Source organism: Triticum dicoccoides, chromosome 6B (genome assembly GCF_002162155.2).
Source record: "Triticum dicoccoides isolate Atlit2015 ecotype Zavitan chromosome 6B, WEW_v2.0, whole genome shotgun sequence".
NCBI lineage: Eukaryota > Viridiplantae > Streptophyta > Magnoliopsida > Poales > Poaceae > Triticum > Triticum dicoccoides.
In genome coordinates this window covers 335304352-335330697 of record NC_041391.1, presented here as the reverse complement: position 1 = coordinate 335330697, position 26346 = coordinate 335304352, and the positions used below count along the sequence as shown (strand labels likewise).

Here is a 26346-nt window from a genome sequence, read left to right as displayed (position 1 = left end):
CGTATCTCTGCATTCGTAGCTCCGTTTCGTGCTTGTAATATGTCAAATTGTTCGCCTCGAAGAGTACATCATTTCATTCCATTGCATCATATTCATTTGAGCTCATCTTGATGCCTGAATCATCGTTGTAAGAGTGCTTCGTGATGTTTTCTGCTGTCTGTTATCAGAACGAGCTTTTTTGTCATTTTTGCCATGATTGATGTGTGCATCCTATGAGGTTGATGTCTACATATGTTTTGATCTATGCTATGTCTTCTTTATAGAGGTGCTTACCATGTATTTTTGTGATCAATGTGGTGACTAGCACACGCATGCAAAATAGGCATCGTGATGTTGCTGATTTTAGTCCCTGTTCTCTTGTTATTTTGATGCCATGTAAACTTGATGCTACAGAGAGATCCATGCATATTTTGAGATACTTCACTAAGGGTGTTTTGAACATGTGGTTATTGTCTATCCATTCATGCCCTTGTTTGCAATTATGGAGTAGTCTAGCATGTCTTTTTCATGCTCTACTTTTGCCTCAAAATGTTTCCTCGCAGATTGTTTACATGTTATTCAATTTGGCCAAGGTTGCTATAGTTGATCCTTGCATGCTATGGACTTGTTCTTGACTTGGTTTGTGTCACAAACATGTCTTCTTAATGATGCTATACTTATCTTGTCATGCAATGACTTGTGGTGACTGAATCGAGCTTGTTAAGTAGTGTACATGATGTTACTGTTTTGCTAGGCTGAATCTGTTATTTCGTGATGCTATATAAATATGTTGCTACTAATCATTCTATGCATAATCTGGAGATGTCCACTAAATATGTTTTGATCTACATGTCATGCTCTATCCATCCATGCCCCTGGTTGCATTTATAGCTTGCTGTAGCTTGTTCATATCTTGCTCTAAAGTTGCTTCATAATGTTGTTGTCAGCCTGTTAACATCAAGTTCAGTTGTTACCATGATTGTTGCTAGTGATCCATGCACCCTATGACCTTTCTATTGCCATGCTTAGCTTCACAAACATGTCTTCTTACTGTTGGTTGCCTTGCCATGCCATGTATTTCTCTGTAGTGAGTTGCACAAGCTCATCTACATGCCTTCATAATTCTGTTTCTGCCATGTATGAATCTGTAATATAACTTGCTATGTTTACTTGGGTGCCATCATATTTTTTGATCCTTTTTGGCTTATGGTCAGTAAGGGACTCTTGTTCTATGCTTTGAGTAGAATCATACCATGCCTTTGTTTGCCATTATAAGTTCCTGTAACATGCTGTTTGATAGCTCTAAACATTGCAACCTGATGTTATTTTCTGCAATCTCTGAAATTGTTATAACTTGCAATCTTACCATGCGTGTTTGAGCATGTTCTAGTGATTTCTGGAGATAGCTCAGTGTTCATGTTTTGTTATGCTTTACCTGTACATCATGCCCATGCCTTTTGTTTTCATGTTGGGGTGTTGTAGCATGTTGTTTTGATGCTTAAAATATGCCTAGTTGCTGTTTTGGACAGCTTGTCCTTTAAACTTGTATGGAGTGTATGTGTTTGAACCGTTGCTCCGTTTTGAGTGTGCTCTATATGAAACTTGCTTAGAATTGCATGTAGCTTCATATTATCATGTTGTATCCTTGTTTTGAGGTGTTTGCTTGATGTTTGTATGCATTTCGCATCAATGCCATGTTTAACTTGTTTTGCTCATATCTTCTAGGCCGTAGCTCCGAACTAAATGAACTTTATATGTAACTTGACTAGAATCTCGTGTAGATCATCTTTGTGCATCTTAACTTGCTGTTTAACAACTTGAATATAAGGTTTATTCAGATCTGGACCAATTTCAAAATATGCATATGAGGACTTACGGAATTGTTATATGTTGCTCCCGGCCTCATTTAAACTTGCCTTGATGTGTTGCTCTTGTTTTGCATCATCTCTTGCCATGAGTAGCTTCATGTAGCTTTGTCATGCATCATGCTTGTTGTGCATCATGCCTTCTTCATGTGTGGTGTGTTTACTATGTTGTGTGCTTCTTTTCGATAGTTCCTGTTTCGTTGCGATCGCGAGGATTCGTTCGTCTACACTTGGTTCGTCTTCGTGGCTTCATCTTCTTCATGGACTCGTTCTTCTGCCTAGCGAGATTTCAGGTACAGGTTATGCGATGATTATGATGCAAGAGCGATGTTTGCTTGTTTTGGAGTTCTTCTTCTGCTTCTTCTTCGATCAGGTGATAGGTTCCAGGTCGGCAGCCTAGGATAGCAGGGTGGATGTCGTTTGAGTTTCTGTTTGTGTTTCATCCGTAGTCGGATGATACTCTTATGTATTGTGATATTGTATTCGTGTGGCATTGTATGCCTCTTGTATGTATCCCCATCTATTATGTAATGTTGATGTAATGATATCCACCTTGCAAAAGCTTTTCAATATGCGGGTCTATCCTTTGTGGGACCTTCGAGTTCCTTTTGGATAGGGTCGCATATTGGGCGTGACAAATATGTACTTTATATTTTGTTTGGTTTCATCTATCTCAATTATATCTCACTTTTTCAAGTGACCGTGAAGGGATTGACAACCCCTTTATCGCGTTGGGTGCAAGTTGTTTGATTGTTTGTGCAGGTATTGGTGATTTGTGCGTTGTCTCCTATTGGATTGATACCTTGGTTCTCTAACTGAGGAAATACTTATCTCTACTTTGCTGCATCACCCTTTCCTCTTCAAGGGAAAAACCAACGCAAGCTCAAGAAGTAGCACCCGGTAAGGTGGTGTCATGCCTAGCACACCTGGCCGAGGCCCTATTGTCCTAGTTTCCTTTTTAGCAAGGTTAACCATTCTTCCATGTGGAAATTGAAGACTTATTCTATAAGTTTCTCCTGATGAATCCTTTGAGAACCCAAAGTATGACCTTGCTTGAATACCATGTCAATGCTATCTCGAAGCATGTTTGTGGTTCTCCGATCTTCAATAAGAACATTTGAAGCACAATGCAAAATTTTCTTTATGAATTATCCTAACACCATTGTATGGGTATTGTCATGAAATTCCTCTCCCCTTACCTGAATGGTTTTCTACTTTCTATCCTGATATACCCCTAAAATATGTGTTTAAACACATTTTTCTTTCCATTGTTTTGTTTAACCTTTCTTGTAATCTGACTTAACCGAGCAATGATAGTTCCCTGCGTATGTAAGCACCTCGGTGTGCAACTCTGTTAGTAAGACCCTGTTACTATTGTTGATGACATTCCGGTAACCATCGATGGACGAGAACTTTGCCTACAGGGCCGCCTCGTTTCAACGAGCAGGAAAATGGTTCTCTTCGTCCCTCGCCCTTGGTACCAACGTTGTTGCCAAATCTAACTAACATGCTATCCTCTGATGTGCCTTGCTACCATGACCATGCAAGATGTCAGCGCCCATTCTACTTCTAACCCACCTTGAGGGCCCATAACCCACAGTTCCACAGGATCCAAACCTGACACTCTTGTACACCCCTATTTCTAAAGTTATTCCTGACTGGCTTCGAATGAGATTCACGAGCCACCTTACTTGAGATATATTCTGGTATTAGATACAATATTCTTCTCGGTTGCTCTGAGCTCTTTTCACACTCTAGTTTAGACACTAAACGATTGCTTACCCATTCAAAACTTTTCGTACCATCTTATACTCCTCTCGATGAGTTCCTTGAGTTTCAACTGGAGAGCTACCTTATACCTTGTTCCTTGAGATAACTACTGAAAACCAGTCCTTGCAGACATTCTCCCTATAGTCTTCCCCCTTATCTTTTCCGTAAGTACGATGGAGATCCTGAAAAAAGGATGCCAGTTTCATCATGATGACCTGAAGCAGAGAAATGAAGACATCAACGTAGTGGATCGACCTCTTCAGAAGAGCAACCAAGACCGAGAAGATTCGTTAGAATTTTGTAACCAGATCTTTCTCCCTTACTCCACCTCCTAATCTCGGGATGAGATTTCTTGTAGTGGAGGAGAATTGTGACACCCGGATAATTAAGCTACAGTAACCCTCTACTAATGAGGCCATGTCACCGCGGTCACTATTGTTAAACTCGCATTGATTTGAAACCAGTTCAAATTTCAAATTCTAAATCAAGTCAAACAAATAAAGTTTTCGAAAGTTAAATTAAAGTGTTCTAAATATGGCAAATAATCCATAATAAATATTGGTGAAGAAACCAAACTTTTATAGAATGTTTAAGTGCAAAACAATAATTAAAATAATGGCTTAGATAATTAATTAAATGCCCTTTACAAGTTATAAAATATTAAAGTATTTTATTTAGGTGTACTAATGTGGCAGTAATATACTTCAAAAGACTAAATTAGGAACTAGTTTTGTGTTTTATATAAACTAGAATAATGTAATAGTAAATGAACAAAAAAGAAAAATGTAAAAGAAAAAAAGGAAAAACACCCCCGGCCCAACAGGGCCATGGCCCAACTGGCCCACCCGCTCGCCACGGCCTACTAACCCCACCCCGCAACCCTAAACCCCACCCACGACCACCACTTCCCACCATGGATCCCCCGTCTCTCCTCCTCCCCCTCTAACGCGATCTAGATCGGGGCACCTCGCCCCTACGCCCGATGCCCCTTGCCGGCGCCCCGGCGCCCCCTTAGCTACGCCGCCATGCTCCGCGCCCCCGCGCCCGAGGACTGCCGCCTCTGCCCCACAGCTCCTCCATCGCCGCCTCGCCGCCATAGATGGACGGATCCGAAGGCCCCGTAGCGGATCCGGCCTAGCTCGGCCTCCTCTGCCCCGCTGGTCATCACCGTCCTCACCAAGCCCCACTGCAACTCGCCACCACCCCGCGCACCTCGGCCTCCTCTGCCCCGCCGGTCATCATCATCGACCCGTCGCCACCACTACTCTGTCTTTGTTGAGCACGCTTCGGAGGCAGCGGGATCTACATGTGAAGCAGAATACATAGCTGCTTCGGAAGCAGCAAATGAAGGAGTCTGGATGAAGGAGTTCATATCCGATCTAGGTGTCATACCTAGTGCATCGGGTCCAATGAAAATCTTTTGTGACAATACTGGTGCAATTGCCTTGGCAAAGGAATCCAGATTTCACAAAAGGACCAAACACATCAAGAGACGCTTCAACTCCATCCGGGATCTAGTCCAGGTGGGAGACATAGAGATTTGCAAGATACATACGGATCTGAATGTTGCAGACCCGTTGACTAAGCCTCTTCCACGAGCAAAACATGATCAGCACCAAAGCTCCATGGGTGTTAGAATCATTACAGTGTAATCTAGATTATTGACTCTAGTGCAAGTGGGAGACTGAAGGAAATATGCCCTAGAGGCAATAATAAAGTTATTATTTATTTCCTTATAATCATGATAAATGTTTATTATTCATGCTAGAATTGTATTTACCGGAAACATAATACATGTGTGAATACATAGACAAACAAAGTGTCACTAGTATGCCTCTACTTGACTAGCTCGTTAATCAAAGATGGTTATGTTTCCTAACCATGAACAATGAGTTGTTATTTGATTAACGGGGTCACATCATTAGTAGAATGATCTGATTGACATGACCCATTCCATTAGCTTAGCACCCGATCGTTTAGTATGTTGCTATTGCTTTCTTCATGACTTATACATGTTCCTATGACTATGAGATTATGCAACTCCCGTTTACCGGAGGAACACTTTGGGTACTACCAAACGTCACAACGTAACTGGTTGATTATAAAGGAGTACTACAGGTGTCTCCAATGGTCGATGTTGGGTTGGCGTATTTCAAGATTAGGATTTGTCACTCCGATTGTCGGAGAGGTATCTCTGGGCCCTCTCGGTAATACACATCACATAAGCCTTGCAAGCATTACAACTAATATGTTAGTTGTGAGATGATGTATTACGGAACGAGTAAAGAGACTTGCCGATAACGAGATTGAACTAGGTATTGGATACCGATGATCGAATCTCGGGCAAGTAACATACCGATGACAAAGGGAACAACACATGTTGTTATGCGGTCTGACCGATAAAGATCTTCGTAGAATATGTAGGAGCCAATATGGGCATCCAGGTCCCGCTATTGGTTATTGACCGGAGACGTGTCTCGGTCATGTCTACATTGTTCTCGAACCCGTAGGGTCCGCACGCTTAAGGTTACGATGACAGTTATATTATGAGTTTATGCATTTTGATGTACCGAAGGTTGTTCGGAGTCCCGGATGTGATCACGGACATGACGAGGAGTCTCGAAATGGTCGAGACGTAAAGATTGATATATTGGAAGCCTATATTTGGATATCGGAAGTGTTCCGGGTGAAATCGGGATTTTACCGGAATACCGGGAGGGTTACCGGAACCCCCCGGGAACCATATGGGCCATCATGGGCCTTAGTGGAAAGGAGAAAGGGGCAGCCCAAGGGGGCTGCGCGCCTCCCCCCTTCCCCTAGTCCTATTAGGACTAGGAGAGGTGGCCGGCCACCCCTCTCCCTCTTTCCCCCTTGGGAATCCTAGTTGGAATAGGATTGGGGGGGGAGTCCTACTCCCGGTAGGAGTAGGACTCCTCCTGCGCCTCTCCCTCTTGGCCGGCACCCCCTCCCCCCTTGGCTCCTTTATATACGGAGGCAGGGGCACCTCTAAACACACAAGTTAACACAAGTTGATCCACGTGATCGATTCCTTAGCCGTGTGCGGTGCCCCCTGCCACCATATTCCTCGATAATACTGTAGCGGAGTTTAGGCGAAGCCCTGCTGCTGTAGTTCATCAAGATCGTCACCACGCCGTCGTGCTGACGAAACTCTTCCCCGACACTTTGCTGGATCGGAGTCCGGGGATCGTCATCGAGCTGAACGTGTGCTCGAACTCGGAGGTGCCGTAGTTTCGGTGCTTGATCAGTTGGATCGAGAAGACGTACGACTACTTCCTCTACGTCGTGTCATCGCTTCCGCAGTCGGTCTGCGTTGGGTACGTAGACAATACTCTCCCCTCGTTGCTATGCATCACATGATCTTGCGTGTGCGTAGGAAAATTTTTGAAATTACTACGAAACCCAACAGTGGCATCCGAGCCTAGGTTATTGATGTTGATGTTATATGCACGAGTAGAACACAAGTGAGTTGTGGACGATACAAGTCATACTGCCTACCAGCATGTCATATTTTGGTTCGGCGGTATTGTTGGACGAGACGACCTAGACCAACCTTACGCGTACGCTTACGCGAGACCGGTTCCCTCGACGTGCTTTGCACAGAGATGGCTTGCGGGCGACTGTCTCTCCAATTTTAGTTGAACCAAGTATGGCTACGCCCGGTCCTTGCGAAGGTTAAAACGAAGTCTATTTGACAAACTATCGTTGTGGTTTTGATGCGTAGGTGAGATTGGTTCTTACTTAAGACCGTAGCAGCCACGTAAAACAAGCAACAACAAAGTAGAGGACGTCTAACTTGTTTTTGCAGGGCATGTTGTGATGTGATATGGTCAAAGCATGATGCTGAATTTTATTGTATGAGATGATCATGTTTTGTAACCGAGTTATCGGCAACTGGCAGGAGCCATATGGTTGTCGCTTTATTGTATGCAATGCAATCGCGATGTAATGCTTTACTTTATTACTAAACGGTAGTGATAGTCGTGGAAGCATAAGATTGGCGAGACGACAACGATGCTACGATGGAGATCAAGGTGTCGCGCCGGTGACGATGGTGATCATGACGGTGCTTCGGAGATGGAGATCACAAGCACAAGATGATGATGACCATATCATATCACTTATATTGATTGCATGTGATGTTTGTCTTTTTATGCATCTTATCTTGCTTTGATTGACGGTAGCATTATAAGATGATCTCTCACTAAATTATCAAGAAGTGTTCTCCCTGAGTATGCACCGTTGCCAAAGTTCGTCGTGCCCAGACACCACGTGATGATCGGGTGTGATAAGCTCTACGTCCATCTACAACGGGTGCAAGCCAGTTTTGCACACGCAGAATACTCAGGTTAAACTTGACGAGCCTAGCATATGCAGATATGGCCTCGGAACACGGAGACCGAAAGGTCGAGCGTGAATCATATAGTAGATATGATCAACATAACGATGTTCACCATTGAAAACTACTCCATCTCACGTGATGATCGGTCATGGTTTAGTTGATTTGGATCACGTAATCACTTAGAGGATTAGGGGGATGTCTATCTAAGTGGGAGTTCTTAAATAATATGATTAATTGAACTTAAATTTATCATGAACTTAGTACCTGATAGTATCTTGCTTGTTTATGTTGATTGTAGATAGATGGCTCGTGCTGTTGTTCCGTTGAATTTTAATGCGTTCCTTGAGAAAGCAAAGTTGAAAGATGATGGTAGCAATTACACGGACTGGGTCCGTAACTTGAGGATTATCCTCATTGCTGCACAGAAGAATTACGTCCTGGAAGCACCGCTAGGTGCCAGGCCTGCTGCTGGAGCAACGCCAGATGTTATGAACGTCTGGCAGAGCAAAGCTGATGACTACTCGATAGTTCAGTGTGCCATGCTTTACGGCTTAGAATCGGGACTTCAACGACGTTTTGAACGTCATGGAGCATATGAGATGTTCCAGGAGTTGAAGTTAATATTTCAAGCAAATGCCCGAATTGAGAGATATGAAGTCTCCAATAAGTTCTATAGCTGCAAGATGGAGGAGAACAGTTCTGTCAGTGAGCATATACTCAAAATGTCTGGGTATAATAATCACTTGATTCAATTGGGAGTTAATCTTCCGGATGATTGCGTCATTGACAGAATTCTCCAATCACTGCCACCAAGCTACAAGAGCTTCGTGATGAACTATAATATGCAAGGGATGAACAAGACTATTCCCGAGCTCTTCGCAATGCTGAAAGCTGCGGAGGTAGAAATCAAGAAGGAGCATCAAGTGTTGATGGTTAACAAGACCACTAGTTTCAAGAAAAAGGGCAAAGGGAAGAAAAAGGGGAACTTCAAGAAGAACGGCAAGCAAGTTGCTGCTCAAGAGAAGAAACTCAAGTCTGGACCTAAGCCTGAAACTGAGTGCTTCTACTGCAAGCAGACTAGTCACTGGAAGCGGAACTGCCCCAAGTATTTGGCGGATAAGAAGGATGGCAAGGTGAACAAAGGTATATGTGATATACATGTTATTGATGTGTACCTTACTAGAGCTCGCAGTAGCACCTGGGTATTTGATACTGGCTCTGTTGCTAATATTTGCAACTCGAAACAGGGACTACGGAATAAGCGGGCACTGGCAAAGGACGAGGTGACGATGCGCGTGGGAAACGGTTCCAAAGTCGATGTGATCGCAGTCGGCACGCTACCTCTACATCTACCTTCGGGATTAATATTAGACCTAAATAATTGTTATTTGGTGTCAGCGTTGAGCATGAACATTATATCTGGATCTTGTTTAATGCGAGACGGTTATTCATTTAAATCAGAGAATAATGGTTGTTCTATTTATATGAGTAATATCTTTTATGGTCATGCACCCTTGAAGAGTGGTCTATTCTTATTGAATCTCGATAGTAGTAATACACATATTCATAATATTGAAGCCAAAAGATGCAGAGTTGATAATGAAAATGCAACTTATTTGTGGCACTGTCGTTTAGGTCATATCGGTATAAAGCGCATGAAGAAACTCCATGCTGATGGACTTTTGGAACCACTTGATTATGAATCACTTGGTACTTGCGAACCGTGCCTCATGGGCAAGATGACTAAAACACCGTTCTCCGGTTCTATGGAGAGAGCAACAGATTTGTTGGAAATCATACATACCGATGTATGTGGCCCGATGAATATTAAGGCTCGTGGCGGATATCGTTATTTTCTCACCTTCACAGATGATTTAAGCAGATATGGGTATATCTACTTAATGAAACATAAGTCTGAAACATTTGAAAAGTTCAAAGAATTTCAGAGTGAAGTTGAAAATCATCGTAACAAGAAAATAAAGTTTCTACGATCTGATCGTGGAGGAGAATATTTGAGTTACGAGTTTGGTGTACATTTGAAAAACTGTGGAATAGTTTCGCAACTCACGCCACCCGGAACACCACAGCGTAATGGTGTGTCCGAACGTCGTAATCGTACTTTACTAGATATGGTGCGATCTATGATGTCTCTTACTAATTTACCGCTATCTTTTTGGGGATATGCTTTAGAGACGGCCGCATTCACGTTAAATAGGGCACCATCAAAATCCGTTGAGACGACGCCTTATGAACTGTGGTTTGGCAAGAAACCAAAGTTGTCGTTTCTTAAAGTTTGGGGCTGCGATGCTTATGTAAAAAAGCTTCAACCTGATAAGCTCGAACCCAAATCGGAGAAATGTGTCTTCATAGGATACCCAAAGGAAACTGTTGGGTACACCTTCTATCACAGATCCGAAGGCAAGACATTCGTTGCTAAGAATGGATCATTTCTAGAGAAGGAGTTTCTCTCGAAAGAAGTGAGTGGGAGGGAAGTACAACTTGACGAGGTAACTGTACCCGCTCCCTTACTGGAAAGTAGTTCATCACAGAAAACTGTTTCAGTGACACCTACACCAGTTAGTGAGGAAGCCAATGATAATGATCATGAAACTTCAGATCAAGATACTGCTAAACCTCGTAGATCAACCAGAGTAAGATCCGCACCAGAGTGGTACGGTAATCCTGTTCTAGAGGTCATGCTACTAGATCATGATGAACCTACGAACTATGAAGAAGCGATGGTGAGCCCAGATTCCGCAAAGTGGCTTGAAGCCATGAAATCTGAGATGGGATCCATGTATGAGAACAAAGTATGGACTTTGGTTGACTTGCCCGATGATCGGCAAGCAATTGAGAATAAATGGATCTTTAAGAAGAAGACTGACACTGATGGTAATGTTACTGTCTACAAAGCTCGACTTGTCGCAAAAGGTTTTCGGCAAGTTCAAGGAATTGACTACGATGAGACCTTCTCGCCCGTAGCGATGCTTAAGTCCGTCCGAATCATGTTAGCAATTGCCGCATTTTATGATTATGAAATTTGGCAAATGGATGTCAAAACTGCATTCCTGAATGGATTTCTGGAAGAAGAGTTGTATATGATGCAACCAGAAGGTTTTGTCGATCCAAAGGGAGCTAACAAAGTGTGCAAGCTCCAGCGATCCATTTATGGACTGGTGCAAGCCTCTCGGAGTTGGAATAAACGTTTTGATAGTGTGATCAAAGCATTTGGTTTTATACAGACTTTCGGAGAAGCCTGTATTTACAAGAAAGTGAGTGGGAGCTCTGTAGCATTTCTGATATTATATGTGGATGACATATTACTGATTGGAAATGATATAGAATTTCTGGATAGCATAAAGGGATACTTGAATAAAAGTTTTTCAATGAAAGACCTCGGTGAAGCTTCTTACATATTAGGCATTAAGATCTATAGAGATAGATCAAAAACGCTTAATTGGACTTTCACAAAGCACATACCTTGACAAAATTTTGAAGAAGTTCAAAATGGATCAAGCAAAGAAAGGGTTCTTGCCTGTGTTACAAGGTGTGAAATTGAGTAAGACTCAATGCCCGACCACTGCAGAAGATAGAGAGAATATGAAAGATGTTCCCTATGCATCAGCCATAGGCTCTATCATGTATGCAATGCTGTGTACCAGACCTGATGTGTGCCTTGCTATAAGTTTAGCAGGGAGGTACCAAAGTAATCCAGGAGTGGATCACTGGACAGCGGTCAAGAACATCCTGAAATACCTGAAAAGGACTAAGGATATGTTTCTCGTATATGGAGGTGACAAAGAGCTCATCGTAAAAGGTTACGTTGATGCAAGCTTTGACACTGATCCGGACGATTCTAAATCGCAAACCGGATACGTGTTTACATTAAACGGTGGAGCTGTCAGTTGGTGCAGTTCTAAACAAAGCGTCGTAGCGGGATCTACATCTGAAGCGGAATACATAGCTGCTTCGGAAGCAGCAAATGAAGGGGTCTGGATGAAGGAGTTCATATCCGATCTAGGTGTCATACCTAGTGCATCGGGTCCAATGAAAATCTTTTGTGACAATACTGGTGCAATTGCCTTGGCAAAGGAATCCAGATTTCACAAAAGGACCAAACACATCAAGAGACGCTTCAACTCCATCCGGGATCTAGTCCAGGTGGGAGACATAGAGATTTGCAAGATACATACGGATCTGAATGTTGCAGACCCGTTGACTAAGCCTCTTCCACGAGCAAAACATGATCAGCACCAAAGCTCCATGGGTGTTAGAATCATTACAGTGTAATCTAGATTATTGACTCTAGTGCAAGTGGGAGGCTGAAGGAAATATGCCCTAGAGGCAATAATAAAGTTATTATTTATTTCCTTATAATCATGATAAATGTTTATTATTCATGCTAGAATTGTATTTACCGGAAACATAATACATGTGTGAATACATAGACAAACAAAGTGTCACTAGTATGCCTCTACTTGACTAGCTCGTTAATCAAAGATGGTTATGTTTCCTAACCATGAACAATGAGTTGTTATTTGATTAACGAGGTCACATCATTAGTAGAATGATCTGATTGACATGACCCATTCCATTAGCTTAGCACCCGATCGTTTAGTATGTTGCTATTGCTTTCTTCATGACTTATACATGTTCCTATGACTATGAGATTATGCAACTCCCGTTTACCGGAGGAACACTTTGGGTACTACCAAACGTCACAACGTAACTGGGTGATTATAAAGGAGTACTACAGGTGTCTCCAATGGTCGATGTTGGGTTGGCGTATTTCAAGATTAGGATTTGTCACTCCGATTGTCGGAGAGGTATCTCTGGGCCCTCTCGGTAATACACATCACATAAGCCTTGCAAGCATTACAACTAATATGTTAGTTGTGAGATGATGTATTACGGAACGAGTAAAGAGACTTGCCGGTAACGAGATTGAACTAGGTATTGGATACCGACGATCGAATCTCGGGCAAGTAACATACCGATGACAAAGCGAACAACATATGTTGTTATGCGGTCTGACCGATAAAGATCTTCGTAGAATATGTAGGAGCCAATATGGGCATCCAGGTCCCGCTATTGGTTATTGACCGGAGACGTGTCTCGGTCATGTCTACATTGTTCTCGAACCCGTAGGGTCCGCACGCTGTTATATTATGAGTTTATGCATTTTGATGTACCGAAGGTTGTTCGGAGTCCCGGATGTGATCACGGACATGACGAGGAGTCTCGAAATGGTCGAGACGTAAAGATTGATATATTGGAAGCCTATATTTGGATATCGGAAGTGTTCCGGGTGAAATCGGGATTTTACCGGAATACCGGGAGGGTTACCGGAACCCCCCGGGAACCATATGGGCCATCATGGGCCTTAGTGGAAAGGAGAAAGGGGCAGCCCAAGGGGGCTGCGCGCCTCCCCCCTTCCCCTAGTCCTATTAGGACTAGGAGAGGTGGCCGGCCACCCCTCTCCCTCTTTCCCCCTTGGGAATCCTAGTTGGAATAGGATTGGGGGGGGAGTCCTACTCCCGGTAGGAGTAGGACTCCTCCTGCGCCTCTCCCTCTTGGCCGGCGCCCCCTCCCCCCTTGGCTCCTTTATATACGGAGGCAGGGGCACCTCTAAACACACAAGTTAACACAAGTTGATCCACGTGATCGATTCCTTAGCCGTGTGCGGTGCCCCCTGCCACCATATTCCTCGATAATACTGTAGCGGAGTTTAGGCGAAGCCCTGCTGCTGTAGTTCATCAAGATCGTCGCCACGCCGTCGTGCTGACGAAACTCTTCCCCGACACTTTGCTGGATCGGAGTCCGGGGATCGTCATCGAGCTGAACGTGTGCTCGAACTCGGAGGTGCCGTAGTTTCGGTGCTTGATCGGTTGGATCGAGAAGACGTACGACTACTTCCTCTACGTCGTGTCATCGCTTCCGCAGTCGGTCTGCGTTGGGTACGTAGACAATACTCTCCCCTCGTTGCTATGCATCACATGATCTTGCGTGTGCGTAGGAAATTTTTTGAAATTACTACGAAACCCAACAGTATCACCTAGCACTGTGTTAGATTACCTCTAGCACCACGTATTGACATGTTATGCTTTGTGATACTTTGATTGCTCTGTTACTTATTGTGTTCCCCCTCCGTTACTTCTTTAAGTAGACCCCGAGAACGCTGCCGATACCCCTGTGATCGACTACATCAACGATGACCCCTCCTTGCCAGAGCAACCAGGCAAGCGAACCCCCCTTGATCAACCAGATATCGCCCACTCTCTTCTCTCTTATTATTGTATTAGGTTTGCTACTGTTGTTGATTCGATAGCTCCTATTCTGTTGCATAGCCTATCGTTGTTTCTATAATTGTTGATACCTTTACCTGCTATCCTAAATGCTTAGTATAGGATGCTAGTACTTCATCAGTGGCCTACATTCTTGTCTGTCTGCCATGATATACTATCGGGCCGTGATCACTTCGGGAGGTGATCACGGGTATATATTATATACATATTGTACATGATACCATGATGTGACTAAAGTCGGGTCAGCTCGTAGAATACCTATAAGTGATTTCGATGTGGGGGGCTGAAAGGACAGGTGGTTCCATCCAGGTAGTGGTGGGCCTGGGTTCCTAACGGCCTCCGAGTTTAACTTTGTGGCGGAGCGACATGGCAGGTTGTGACCACCTAGGAGACAGGTGGGCCTGGTCCTGGTCGGGGTCTGCGGTTACTTCAAATAACACGCTTAACGAGATTGGGTGTTTGATCTAAGTTGGCCACTGGCCTATATGCACCGACCACCACGCGAGAACAATTATGGGCACTCGATGTCGTAGTATCAGCCGAAGCCTCCTAGACGTCAGCGACTGAGCGGCGCACGCCGGGTTGGACCGCATAGCGCAACTTCCTTTGTAATGGAGGTTGCTAGGTCTGCTCACCGGCCATGTACGCAATGTGCAGGTGTGCAACGGGCGATGGGCCCAAGACCCCTGCGCGCATAGGATTTAGATCGGCGTGCTGACCTCTCTGTTAGGCCTAAGTAGGGTTGCGATGTGTTGATCTTTCGAGGCCGAACATGACCCAAGAAAGTGTGCCTGACTAGAGGGATCAAGCATGTTGGGTAATGTGGTGCACCCCTGCAGGGAATATTGATCTATTCGAATAGCCATGTCCACGGTAACAGGACGACCCAGAGTTGTACTCCGACCTCTTGACAACTAGAACCGGATACTTAATAGAACACACCCTTTCAAGTGCCATATACAACCCGGTGATCACTCTCTCATAGGGCGACGAGGAGAGGATCGCCGGGTAGGATTGTGCTATACGATGATATGGTGAACTTACCAGCTACTCTCTTCTATATGCTTCAAGATGGAGGCTGCTAGAAGCATAGTCTTCGATAGGATTAGCTATCCCCCTCTTATTCCGGCATTCTGTAGTTCAGTCCACAGATACTACCCTTTTCATTGATACCAATGCATATGTAGTGTAGATCCTTGCTTGCGAGTACTTTGGATGAGTACTCACGGTTGCTTTGCTCCCTCTTTTCCCCCCTTTTCCTTTCTTCTTGGATGTGGCAACCAAATGCTGGAGCCCCGGAGCCAGACGCCACCTTCGACGACTCCTACTACCCCGAGGGTGCCTACTACTACGTTCAGGCCGCCAATGACCAGGAGTACTTGTGACGCCCCCGATTCGACCGAACACTAATCATACACGCAAATGTGTACGATCAAGATCAAGGACTCACGGGAAGATATCACAACACAGCTCTAGACACAAATTAAAATAATACAAGCTTTATATTACAAGCCAGGGGCCTCGAGGGCTCGAATACATAGCTCGATACACAAGAGTCAGTGGAAGCAACAATATCTGAGTACATACATAAGTTAAACAAGGGTGCCTTAAGAAGGCTAGCACAAAAGCAACATGATCGAAGAGGCAAGGCCTCCTGCCTGGGACCTCCTAACTACTCCTGGTCGTCGTCGGTCTTCACGTAGCAGCATCCATCGGCGGTGGCATCTGGCTCCAGGGATCCACCATCTGGTTGCATCAATCGGAAAGAAGAAAGAAGGGGGAAAAGGGGTAGCAAAGCAACCGTGAGTACTCATCCAAAGTACTCGCAAGCATCAGATCTATACTATGTATGCATTGGTATCAAATGGAAGGGTTGTATCTGTGGACTGAACTGCAGAATGCCAGAATAGAGGGGGAAGGCCTAGCCTATCGAAGACTAGCATCTTCACGCAGCTCCGAGCATCTTGCAGCATGTAGAAGAGTAAAGAATAGCAGTTTATAATTAACAAGCATGTTGTAACATTAATGCCCAGAGATCCTTCCTCGACTCCCTGCGAGAAAGCAATCCCGGAGCCACATATCTCAAGTAACCATTTGTAGTTGTATAAGATCAGGATATAAGTCTGAACGTCCATTACCGTGGACACGGTATTCGAATATATAACTTCCCTGCGGGGGTGCATCACGTTACCCAACACGCTCGATCACTCTGGCCGGACACACCTTTCTAGGGTCAATGCCCGCCCTCGGAAGATCAACACGTCGCAGCCCGACCTAGGCTCAGCAGAGAGGTCCCCGCCGGTCTACCTCCTAAGCACTCTGGGGTCTGGGCCCATCGCCCGTTGCACTCCGGGTTGTTGTGCGACGAGCTGGGACGAGCACCACCTCATACTGGATGGCGCTGGCCCGACAGGCCCACAATGCTGAACTGGACGTCTGACAAACCTTCAGCTGATACTGCGACGTCGAGGCCCATATCTATTCTCGCATGGTGGTTAGTGCGTAAAGGCCATAGGCCAACTCAGAACAAATACCCAAACCATAGTGTATTATTAGCTTGCGGAGACGAGCAGAGACTCACGATCGAAAGTGACCACGTCGCCCCGTCTCGTGGACTTACGACAAGGGCCTAGAATGCACGGCCGTGCCACGTAACCATCTTGTGGGTGCTCTCCGGGCCCGCCCGACTTTCACCAAGGTCTCAAGTAAAGTCAAGGTAACCGTGTGTCCAAACATCAAGGGGAAAACCCGAGGAATCACCCCCGGTGGATTCCACTCAATGTAATCATCAAGGTGAACGTAAGAGGGACCACCCTCGAGGTTCACACTTGAGGTGTTGAACGATAGAGCCGTATCGGGAATGGTGAAAGAGGAAATGACCCTCGATGACCACAACCGAATAGCTACACTACAGAATTATCATCAGGAGTGTGTTATGAGGTATCACTCGATAGTATCTCTGCAGAGTCGAGCAACAAAAGGGGCGTGATGTGATGTGAGGTGTCGGACTCTGGTCGTCGATCACGTTGATCGAGTCGTCGAAGATGAAGCAGGTGCAACAAGGACAAGTGCTGGGGGTCACTGATGGATCACTAACCAACCTATACTAAGCAGTTTAGGATAAGCAGGTAGGTAACAATAAGCAGGTACAAAAGCAGGCTATGCATCAGAATAGGAGCAAACAATAACAGTAGCAAAATCTAATGCAAGCATGAGAGTATAGAATGGGTGATATCGGGATGATCAAAGGAGGGGCTTGCCTGGTTGCTCAGACAAGAAGGAGGGTCGTCGTCGATGTAGTCGATCACAGCGGCATCAGCAGCAGTCTCGGGGTCTACCGGAGAGAAGAGGGGGGAGAAACAGTAAATACACGCAAACATAAGCATGACAAGACAATAAGTGGGGCTAGAGGTGTTCGAACGCGATGCTAGGCGATACTGGCGAATGGGGAAACATCCGGGAAAGTTTTCCCAGCTCCGGACGTCTGTCAGACAAATGAACCGGAGGGGAAAAGTTCAACGTTTTCTATACTAAGGACGTGTGGCGGACGAACAGGTCGCGTGTTCGGATTCGTCTCGTCATTCTGAGCAACTTTCATGTACAAAGTTTTTCGATCCGAGTTACGGTTAATTTACTATGATTTTTCAAAGTTTTAAAAGATTTTCTAAATTTCTGGATTTATTAATAATTCGAATTTAAACAGTGAGATATATTTTTTTACACAGCATTAGCTAGCCCATCAGAATGACAAGTGGGGTCTAGTGGCTGAGTCAGCATACACAGTCAGCAAGTCAACAGTCAAAGGTTGACCTGGTCAAAGTATGAATAGTGGTTGTGGGGCCTACTTGTCAATGACTTAAGGGTTAATAAATTATTTAAACTAGTTTAATTAGTGGTGGAGGGGTCCCACATGCCATAGACAGTAACTAAACTATTCTAGTTCATTAGATAAATTAGATGTGGGGGCTCCTTGTGTCACCGGGGTTAGTTAGCCTGATTAGTGCTAAACTAATTGGGTCGGCCATATGTGCAATGGCACAAGCCGTTCTCACGGTTGTGCACACACGCACACGCAGGCACATGCGGCCGTGGTTAGCAAAGGCAGGCACGACGGCGGCCAGGAGCAGCACAGCAGAAATACGCAGCGGTAGCGGCAGTAGCGGGAGCATCAGCAGGCAGCGAGAAGCAGCAGCGCAGCAACGGCAGAGAGCAGCAGTAGACAACAAGCAGCAGCAGCGTGGCCGGGCGGGCGGCGGGCGGCTATGCGGGGCAGCAGGGATGGGCGCGGACGTGCAAGGGCGACGGCAGGCGGGGCGGTCGAAGGGAGCGGCCAGACAAGGCGAGGCGCAACCAGGGGCGCGCGCTCGCGCCGGAAGCAGAGCTTCGGGAGCGGCCTCGAGAGGACTTGGGCGGCAGCTACGTCGACGGAAACTAGGGAGGGAGGCAGGGGATCGGCGCTGCTCACCAAGGGGAGGTCGGTGGCGAGCTCGTACGGGGCCGGGGTGGACGAGATGACGCGGATCGACGGCGAGGACGCGGCTGCCGTAATTGGGGACGAAGACGTAGGCGGCGGTGGTGTTCCTCTTCGGCTGCGATCCGGTAGCGCACGCGACGTGGACGGCGGTGGCGCGGGTCGTGGGCACATCGAAGGGGAGTGGAGGCGGCGCTCGGCGCAGTGGTGCACGCCGGCGACCACAGGACCGGTCGGGGCGTGCTGGAGGAGAAGGGAGCGGGCGAGGGAGAGGAGGGGAAGTGGATCTGGGGCATGTGGAAGTGGGCGGAGGCGGGGGAAGAAAATATCTAGGAGGGGGTGGCTCGGTGGAGGTCTTATCCTCCTGGCCATCGTCGGTGAGGGGGGTTCGACAGGGACGAGCACGAGCGGGCGCTCGGTCGGACGCGCTTGAGGTACACGGAACAGCAGCGAGAGGTTAGAGTGGGCCAGCTGGACCTATTGGGCCAAGGCATGGGGTTGTGGGGGTTTTTCTTTTCTTTTTTAATTGTTTGAATTTTCTTTTTTCTTTTATTTAAACCTACATTGCATTATATCTGAGCTACTAACCGAGTTTTGTTTAAAACAAAACTTGACACAAAAATACGGCGCAATATGCTCGGTTGTTACAAAAGAGTTTCAAAGCATTTGGGAGTGTTCAACTATTTTTAGAAATTGAAGAGGTCAAATAATTGATTGTTGGCCCACTAAATAAATTTCCAAGGGCACTTTGGAAATACAAAAGTGGTTGGTTCCAACGTGACAAATAACCGGAGATTATTTTCCACACTTTGAACATTTTAGGTTTATATTTGAAAACTTTTATTTTTGACTTTAATTTAAATTTGAATTTGGACCGGATGGAAACCAATGCGAGTTTAACAACAGTAATCATGATGACGTGGCATCATTAGCCGGGAATTACTGTAGCTTAATTATCCGGGCGTCACAATTCTCCTCCACTACAAGAAATCTCGTCCCGAGATTTAGGAGGTAGAGTAAGGGGGAAAGACTCGGGAAGGACGGAGCTCAACACAAGATAGGTACCTGGGGCTATCTGAGTGAACGTGGCATAGAGGCATCTCTCGAGTTGAAATTCAAAAAAGTCATCGGGAGCAAGAAGGTACCATAAGAAGTTTCAAGCGGATAGACAATCGTTCGATGTCTGAAACAGAGGATGAAAGGGGTTCAGAGCAATGGGAAAGTATTGCGTCTGATACCAGAATAGATCACTAGGAAGATGGCTCATGATTTACATATGAAGCCAAGTGCGAGGAATAACTTAGAAAAACATGGATGTATAGGAGAGTCAGGTTTCGATCCTGTGGAATTGTGGGTTATGGGCCCACCATGTGGGTTAAAAGCAAGAAGGATGCTAACATTTTGTACGGTCATGATAGCAAGGCAGGTCAGAGGATAGCTTGTCGGTTATGTTGGCAACAACGTTGGTACCAAGGGCGAGGGACTAAGAGAACCATTTCCCTGCTCGTTAAGACGAGGCGGACCAATACGCAAAGTTCTCGTCCATCGGTGGCTACCGGAATGTCATCAACAATAGTAACAAGGTCGTCTTACTGACAGAGTGTGTACACCGAGGTGTTCACCTAACCAGGAAATTATCACTGCTCAGATATGTTAGGCTACAAGAATGGTTAAACAAAGCAATGGAGACTTGAATCAGTTATCGGTGTTCTCGAGTGTCTAATAACTCAGAACCCGTGGAAAATTTGAATCGGCGAGAAATAATAGTTGACGAAGAACTCATAAGAAGTTATGTAGTTCCGTGATATTCTCGAGATACAAGAGGGTAATACTCAAGGGTAGAGAAGAATAGAGATTGGACAGGTGAAATGATCTGAAGAAGAGAAGTACTTTAACTTGCCCGACGGATCAAACAGGAACAATATGGTCGGAACCACGATTGCAAAGGACCAAACATGGATACGAGATGAACTTATCGCAAGGGGGCTATTATTATAACAAGAAGCTTCCATGATAAGTTCCACATCGGGTCTGTGGGCATGAACACAAAGGTTCAAGGTCGACTCCCACTTCTCTAATGCACAACCTTCCATTCACTTCTTGCATTCGAAGAAGTTGTAGCGTTGAAATGTTATCCAAAGAAACGCTAGTAGATATAACCCGCATAAGCTTCTGGTTCACACGGATTTAGGGAAGACAAAGGTTCAACCCACGGGGCATCTTAGGAGCATATACTACAAACTTCACGAGTAAATAAATTAATCTCAGAGTAGAGCATGTTTGAGGAAGCAGCAGATACAATTTACCAAAGGCATTATGTATCCGAGAAAAAGCTCACAAGGTTACTGTATATGAAGGACGCTGTCGGATAGAACCCCACAAAGGATCTAGTGGTTCACAAGGGATCTGATGTGAGCATCAGTACTCAACCAGAGGTAGAAAGAATGCAAGGATACCAGATTATAGAAGCAACGGACTAATTCAGAGTTCAAATGCAAAGGAATTACGATTTCCAAAATCAAGGGATCAGAAGCAAACGCTCTGACCAAGGATGGTTAAGTTGACTAGACTTAGGGCACAATCGATGGCAATCTGATTGGCCGAGAACCAGCTCATGTTCAGGAAGACGTTTGAGCCGGAATGATAATTTATAAGGACCAACTGATTGTGACTACTCACAAACATATCAAATCAAAAGACTCAAAATGATAATGAGAAAGGACGCCAATGGATACAGCTAGGCATATGGAATTAACCAGAGTGTAGGCATGTAAGACCTTCTAGAGCAATAGGCGACAGAGGTCCTCGAAAGCTCGGATTGTATTACAAAGTATCTTAAGAAGCATAAGAATAATTGGATGAATGGATACTCGATAAGAGCGAGTAATTATCCGTAGGGGTATTCATGCAGCAAGGAGCTGCAGGGCAGTAAGCATAAGGAATTCTCGGAACGTCGAAGAGTATTTCAGGACATCATGTAATAACAAGATCAACTGGGGATGAAGGTCTGAACTACAACATAGGTAGTTACGCATAAGGATTTATCGGTGGTAGGGATCGCAACGGCAAAGGGTACAAGGGACTCAGTAAAACATCAGAGAGTATCTTCAGAATCTTCTGGTGCACCAAGAAATCATCTGGAGTGAGGGGCTCTCCGGGAGAAAGTATTTACGAGAACCTAGAGTTATAGTTTGCAAAACCATTTAACCCGAATAGGAGAGAGATCAGATTCCTAGAGTATAGACGAGGAATAAAAGATCCTAATACCATCCAATGGTGACCTGGGCCCGTAAGCCACACAACCATGTTAGTAAATCAGTTTTTCAAAGACTAGACTCAACTTCGGCCAAGGAGTTGGAAAGGGGGATCCTACAGGCAGTCGGCTCTGATACCAACTTGTGACGCCCCCGATTCGACCGTACACTAATCATACACGCAAATGTGTACGATCAAGATCAAGGACTCACGGGAAGATATCACAACACAACTCTAGACACAAATTCAAATAATACAAGCTTTATATTACAAGCCAGGGGCCTCGAGGGCTCGAATACATAGCTCGATACACAAGAGTCAGTGGAAGCAACAATATCTGAGTACAGACATAAGTTAAACAAGGGTGCCTTGAGAAGGCTAGCACAAAAGCAACACGATCGAAGAGGCAAGGCCTCCTGCCTGGGACCTCCTAACTACTCCTGGTCGTCGTCGGTCTTCACGTAGCAGCATCCATCGGCGGTGGCATCTGGCTCCAGGGATCCACCATCTGGTTGCATCAACCGGAAAGAAGAAAGAAGGGGGAAAAGGGGTAGCAAAGCAACCGTGAGTACTCATCCAAAGTACTCGCAAGCATCAGATCTATACTATGTATGCATTGGTATCAAATGGAAGGGTTGTATCTGTGGACTGAACTGCAGAATGCCAGAATAGAGGGGGAAGGCCTAGCCTATCAAAGACTAGCATCTTCACGCAGCTCCGAGCATCTTGCAACACGTAGAAGAGTAAATAATAGCAGTTTATAATTAACAAGCATGTTGTAACATTAATGCCCAGAGATCCTTCCTCGACTCCCTGCGACAAAGCAATCCCGGATCCACATATCTCAAGTAACCATTTGTAGTTGTATAAGATCGGGATATAAGTCTGAACGTCCATTACCGTGGACACAGTATTCGAATATATAACTTCCCTGCATGGGTGCACCACGTTACCCAACACGCTCGATCACTCTGGCCGGACACACCTTTCTGGGGTCAATGCCCGCCCTCGGAAGATCAACACGTCGCAGCCCGACCTAGGCTCAGCAGAGAGGTCCCCGTCGGTCTACCTCCTAAGCACTCCGGGGTCTGGGCCCATCGCTCGTTGCACTCCGGGTCATTGTGCGACGAGCCGGGACGAGCACCACCTCATACTGGATGGCGCTGGCCCGACAGGCCCACAATGCTGAGCTGGACGTCTGACAAAGCTTCGGCTGATACTGCAACGTCGAGGCCCTATCTATTCTCGCATGGTGGTTGGTGCGTAAAGGCCAGAGGCCAACTCAGAACAAATACCCAAACCATAGTGTATTATTAGCTTGCGGAGACGACCAGAGACTCATGATCGAATGTGACCCCGTCGCCCCGTCTCGTGGACTTACGACAAGGGCCTAGAATGCCCGGCCGTGCCACGTAACCATCTTGTGGGTGCTCTCCGGGCCCGCCCGACTTTCACCAAGGTCTCAAGTAAAGTCAAGGTAACCGTGTGTCCAAACATCAAGGGGAAAACCCGAGGAATCACCCCCGGTGGATTCCACTCAATGTAATCATCAAGGTGAACCTAAGAGGGACCACCCTCGAGGTTCACACTTGAGGTGTTGAACGACAGAGCCGTATCAGGAATGGTGAAAGAGGAAATCACCCTCGATGACCACAACCGAGTAGCTACACTACAGAATTATCATCAGGAGTGTGTTATGAGGGATCACTCAATAGTAGCTCTGCAGAGTCGAGCAACAAAAGGGGCGTGATGTGATGTGAGGTGTCGGACTCTGGTCGTCGATCACGTTGATCGAGTTGTCGAAGATGAAGCAGGGGCAACAAGGACAAGTGCTGGGGGTCACTGATGGATCACTAACCAACCTATACTAAGCAGTTTAGGATAAGCAGGTAGGTAACAATAAGCAGGTACAAAAGCAGGCTATGCATCAGAATAGGAGCAAACAATAACAGTAGCAAAATCTAATGCAAGCATGAGAGTATAGAATGGGCGATATCGGGATGATCAAAGGGGGGCTTGCCTGGTTGCTCAGACAAGAAGGAGGGTCGTCGTCGATGTAGTCGATCACAGCGGCATCAACAACAGTCTCGGGGTCTACCGGAGAGAAGAGGAGGAAGAAACAGTAAATACACGCAAACATAAGCATGACAAGACAATAAGTGGGGCTAGAGGTGTTCGAACGCGATGCTAGGCGATACTGGCGAATGGGGAAACATCCGGGAAAGTTTCCCCAGCTCCGGACGTTTGTCAAACAGATGAACCGAAGGGGAAAAGTTCAACGTTTGCTATGCTAGGGATGTGTGGCGGACGAACAGGCGCGTGTTCGGATTCGTCTCGTCATTCTGAGCAACTTTCATGTACAAAGTTTTTCGATCCGACTTACGGTTAATTTACTATGATTTTTCAAAGTTTTAAAAGATTTTCTAAATTTCTGGATTTATTAATAATTCGAATTTAAACAGTGAGATATTTTTTACACAACTTTAGCTAGCCCGTCAGAATGACAAGTGGGGTCCAGTGGCTGAGTCAGCATACACAGTCAGCAAGTCAACAGTCAAAGGTTGACCTGGTCAAAGTATGAATAGTGGCTGTGGGGCCTACTTGTCAATGACTTAAGGGTTAATAAATTATTTAAACTAGTTTAATTAGTGGTGGAGGGGTCCCACATGTCATAGTTAGTAACTAAACTATTCTAGTTCATTAGATAAATTAGATGTGGGGGCTCCATGTGTCACGGGGGTTAGTTAGCCTGATTAGTGCTAAACTAATTGGGCCGGCCATATGTGCAATGGCACAAGCCGTTCTCACGGTTGTGCACACACGCACACGCAGGCACATGCGGCCGTGGTTAGCAAAGGCAGGCATGACGGCGGCCAGGAGCAGCGCAGCAGAAATACGCAGCGGTAGCGGCAGTAGCGGGAGCATCAGCAGGCAGCGAGAAGTAGCAGCGCAGCAATGGCAGAGAGCAGCAGTAGACAACGAGCAGCAGCAGCGTGGCCGGGCGGGCGGCGGGCGGCTACACGGGGCAGCAGGGATGTGCGCGGACGTGCAAGGGCGACGGCAGGCGGGGCGGTCGAAGGGAGCGGCCAGACAAGGCGAGGCGCAACCAGGGGCGCTCGCTCGCGCCGGAAGCAGAGCTTCGGGAGAGGCCTCAAGAGGACTTGGGCGGCAGCTACGTCGACGGAAACTATGGAGGAAGGCAGGGGATCGGCGCTGCTCACCAAGGGGAGGTCGGTGGCGAGCTCGTACGGGGCCGGGGTGGACGAGATGACGCGGATCGACGGCGAGGACGCGACTGCCGTAATTGGGGACGAAGACGCAGGCGGCGGTGGTGTTCCTCTTCGGCTGCGATCCGGTAGCGCACGCGACGTGGACGACGGTGGCGCGGGTCGTGGGCACATCGAAGGGGAGTGGAGGCGGCGCTCGGCGCGGTGGTGCACGCCGGCGACCACAGGACCGGTCAGGGCGCGCGGGAGGAGAAGGGAGCGGGCGAGGGAGAGGAGGGGAAGTGGATCTGGGGCATGTGGAAGTGGGCGGAGGCGGGGGAAGAAAATATCTAGGAGGGGGTGGCTCGGTGGAGGTCTTATCCTCCTGGCCATCGTCGGTGAGGGGGGTTCGACGGGGACGAGCACGAGCGGGCGCTCGGTCGGACGCGCCTGAGGTACAGGGAACATCAGCGAGAGGTTAGAGTGGGCCAGCTGGACCTGTTGGGCCAAGGCATGGGGTTGTGGGGGTTTTTCTTTTCTTTTTAATTGTTTGAATTTTCTTTTTTCATTTATTTAAACCTACATTGCATTATATCTGAGCTACTAACCGAGTTTTGTTTAAAACAAAACTTGACACAAAAATACGGCGCAATATGCTCGGTTGTTACAAAAAGTTTCAAAGCATTTGGGAGTGTTCAACTATTTTTAGAAATTGAAGAGGTCAAATAATTGATTGTTGGCCCACTAAATAAAATTCCAAGGGCACTTTGGAAATACAAAAGAGGTTGGTTCCAACGTGACAAATAACCGGAGATTATTTTCCACACTTTGAACATTTTAGGTTTATATTTGAAAACTTTTATTTTTGACTTTAATTTAAATTTAAATTTGGACCGGATGGAAACCAACGCGAGTTTAACAACAGTAATCATGATGACGTGGCATCATTAGCCAGGAATTACTGTAGCTTAATTATCCGTGCGTCACAGTAGTTTAGGAGGATCCCAGATAGGAGGCATGCGCCTCTTTCGATCTGTATCCCAGTTTGTGCTAGCCATTTTATGGCACCTTATTTAACTTATGTATGTACTCAGATATTGTTGCTTCCGCTGACTTGTTTATGTTCGAGCACTTA

The 26346-nt window shown here is 46.1% G+C and overlaps 1 protein-coding gene across 1 annotated transcript; it reads right to left on the bottom strand.

Moving 5' to 3' along the window:
* Positions 1-20368: 20368 nt before the first annotated feature.
* On the bottom strand, positions 20369-25633 carry LOC119321137 (pistil-specific extensin-like protein). Its single transcript, XM_037594956.1, has 3 exons — positions 25227-25633; positions 22467-22513; positions 20369-20408 (listed from the first exon to the last, which is right to left on the bottom strand). Exons 1-3 carry the CDS (start codon positions 25602-25604, stop codon positions 20369-20371), a joined length of 465 nt encoding a protein of 154 aa, XP_037450853.1. The 5' UTR covers positions 25605-25633.
* Between the last annotated feature and the right edge of the window lie 713 nt (positions 25634-26346).